Source organism: Eimeria maxima, genomic scaffold, assembly GCF_000499605.1.
Source record: "Eimeria maxima Weybridge genomic scaffold, Emw_scaff85, whole genome shotgun sequence".
In the NCBI taxonomy this organism is placed as follows: domain Eukaryota; phylum Apicomplexa; class Conoidasida; order Eucoccidiorida; family Eimeriidae; genus Eimeria; species Eimeria maxima.
Genome location: NW_013564002.1, coordinates 35352 through 37469, shown reverse-complemented (window position 1 = coordinate 37469; position 2118 = coordinate 35352). Strand labels below are relative to the sequence as shown.

Here is a 2118-nt window from a genome sequence, read left to right as displayed (position 1 = left end):
CCTGTAACCGCAGCAACTCCTCTGCTAATGTATCTAAACAAGGGACTAAACCACCAGCCAAGAAAACCCCTCGTAACTCAGCAGACTGCACATACACCCCAAAACCCTAAACCCTAAACCCTAAACCCTAAACCCTAAACCCTAAACCCTAAAGGACATTGTAGACACATGAGTAAACAAAAAGAGGCAAAAAAAGACACAAAAACAAATGAGACACCAAAAGGAGACAGATAAAAGGAGACAATAAAAAAGGGGACAATAAAAAAGGAGACAATAAAAAAAAAAGAGGAGACAATAAAAAAAGGAGACAGTTAATAAGGAAGAGACAAACCTTAGCAGCAAGAAGATGTGTTATTTCTTTTTGTTTTTCTTCTTTTATGTCTTTTTCTCCGCATAAACGGTAACGAAGCATCTGCATGCAAATATATACACTATATTTATTGTTGCAGCAGCAGCAGCAGCAGCAACTGCAGCAGCAGCAGAAGCAATGGCAGCAGCAGGAACGGCAGCAGCAGCAGAAGCAATGGCAGCAGCAGTAAGAACAACGACAGCAGCAACAGTAGAAGCAATGGCAGCAGTAGCAGCAGAATGCAATGACGGCAGCAGCAGAGGCAACGGGAGCAGCAGCAGCACCAACAGCAGCAGCAGCAGCAACAGCAGCAGCAGCAGCAGCAGGAAATGGTTATATTTACGAGGAGCAAGAAGTCTATTTGTTCTTCTAATCCGCTGTGCTCCTTAGGGAGGACGTCAAACCATAAGGGCCTCAACGCATGCAAACTGCAGCAGCAGCAGCAGCAGCAGCAGCAGCACAAGCAGCAGCAGCATTAGCAATAATACAAGCAGTAGCAGATGCTGCTGCAGGTATACTCAAGACAAAGGAGACAATACAAAAAAAGAGACAATAAAGGAGACAAAATAATAAACATAAACCCTAAACCCTAAACCCTAAACCCTAAACCCTAAACCCTAATTGCGTACACCTTGAAGTCATTGTTGCTGCGCAGCAAACGACGGCAAAGTTTATTGAAGGAAGAAGCAGCAGATGCAGCAGAATAAGAGACACAAGAATATGCACTGCTGCTGCTGCTGCTGCTGTTGCTGCTGTTCTTGTTGCTGTTGCTGTTGCTGCTGCTGCAGACTGCAGCAGCAGAGGAAGCTTCTGCTTCCTCTCCATCTGCTGCTGCCTTGACGCTGCTGTCCTGCTGCTGCTGCTGCTGCTGCTCTTCCTCCTCTTCGTCATCCTGGAAGAGCTGCTGCTCTTCCTGCTGCTGTTGCTGCTGCTGCTCCTCCTCCTGTTGCTGTTGCTGCTCCTCCTCTTCCTGCTGCTGTTGCTGCTGCTGCTGCCGTTCTTCTTCCTCCTCCTCTTCTCGTGTCTCCTTCTGCTGCAGTCTTTGCTGCTGCTTCTCCTGTTCGTCCCGCTGTTGCCCTCCTTGCTGCTGCTGCTGTTGCTGCTGCTGCTGTTGTTGCTGCTGCTGCTGGTATGGATATACACCTGGTAAGAGTTGGCATAAGGGAGGGAAGGCAGCAGCAGCAGCACGTCTATACAGCTGCAGCGCAGCAAATGGCTCTCCTGCTGCTGCTCTACATAAACCTATAAAATAATCCATGCAAGGCACTCCCTCTGCTGCTGCTGCTGCTGTTGCTGCTGCTGCTGTTGAAGTTGTTGTTGCTGCTGCTGTTGCTGCTGCTGTTGCTGCTGTTGCTGCTGTTGTTGCAGTTATATCTGTTGCTGTATTGGCAATTTCTGCAGTTGCTGCTTCTGCTGCCGCAGTTCCATCAGCAGCATCTGCTGCTGCACCTGGTGGTGCAGCACCAGCACCAGCAGCAGCAGCAGCAGCAGCAGCAGCAAAGTTATCTAAGGACAGCAGCAAAGTATTAAGAGAAATATTATTAAAGGCAGCAATACATTCATAAGCAGCAAGATCTGCTGCTGCTGATGGGGGGCCACAGATGCAGCAGCGCAGCACCTTAGGGCCTTGTGCTGCTGCTGCTGCTGCTGTTGTTGTTGTTCGACAACAAGCTGCTGCTGCTGGTGCTGCTGATGATGATGAGGGGGATGATGTTGCTGCTGCTGCAAGGGATGATGTTGCTGCTGCTGCTGCAGCACGCAGCAGCAAC

General features: G+C 49.2%; 1 protein-coding gene across 1 annotated transcript in view; it reads right to left on the bottom strand.

Moving 5' to 3' along the window:
* EMWEY_00011950 (hypothetical protein, conserved) overlaps window positions 1–1607 on the bottom strand; it is a gene marked incomplete at both ends in the record, with an annotated part of 1708 nt that extends 101 nt beyond the window's left edge. Inside the window, 3 exons of the mRNA XM_013479038.1 lie at window positions 1–85; window positions 693–777; window positions 979–1607. The exon at window positions 1–85 is cut by the window's left edge and continues 101 nt beyond it. Coding sequence (XP_013334492.1) covers window positions 1–85; window positions 693–777; window positions 979–1607 — 799 coding nt within the window. The remainder of the gene's footprint in view (window positions 86–692; window positions 778–978) is intronic.
* Window positions 1608–2118: the final 511 nt, after the last annotated feature.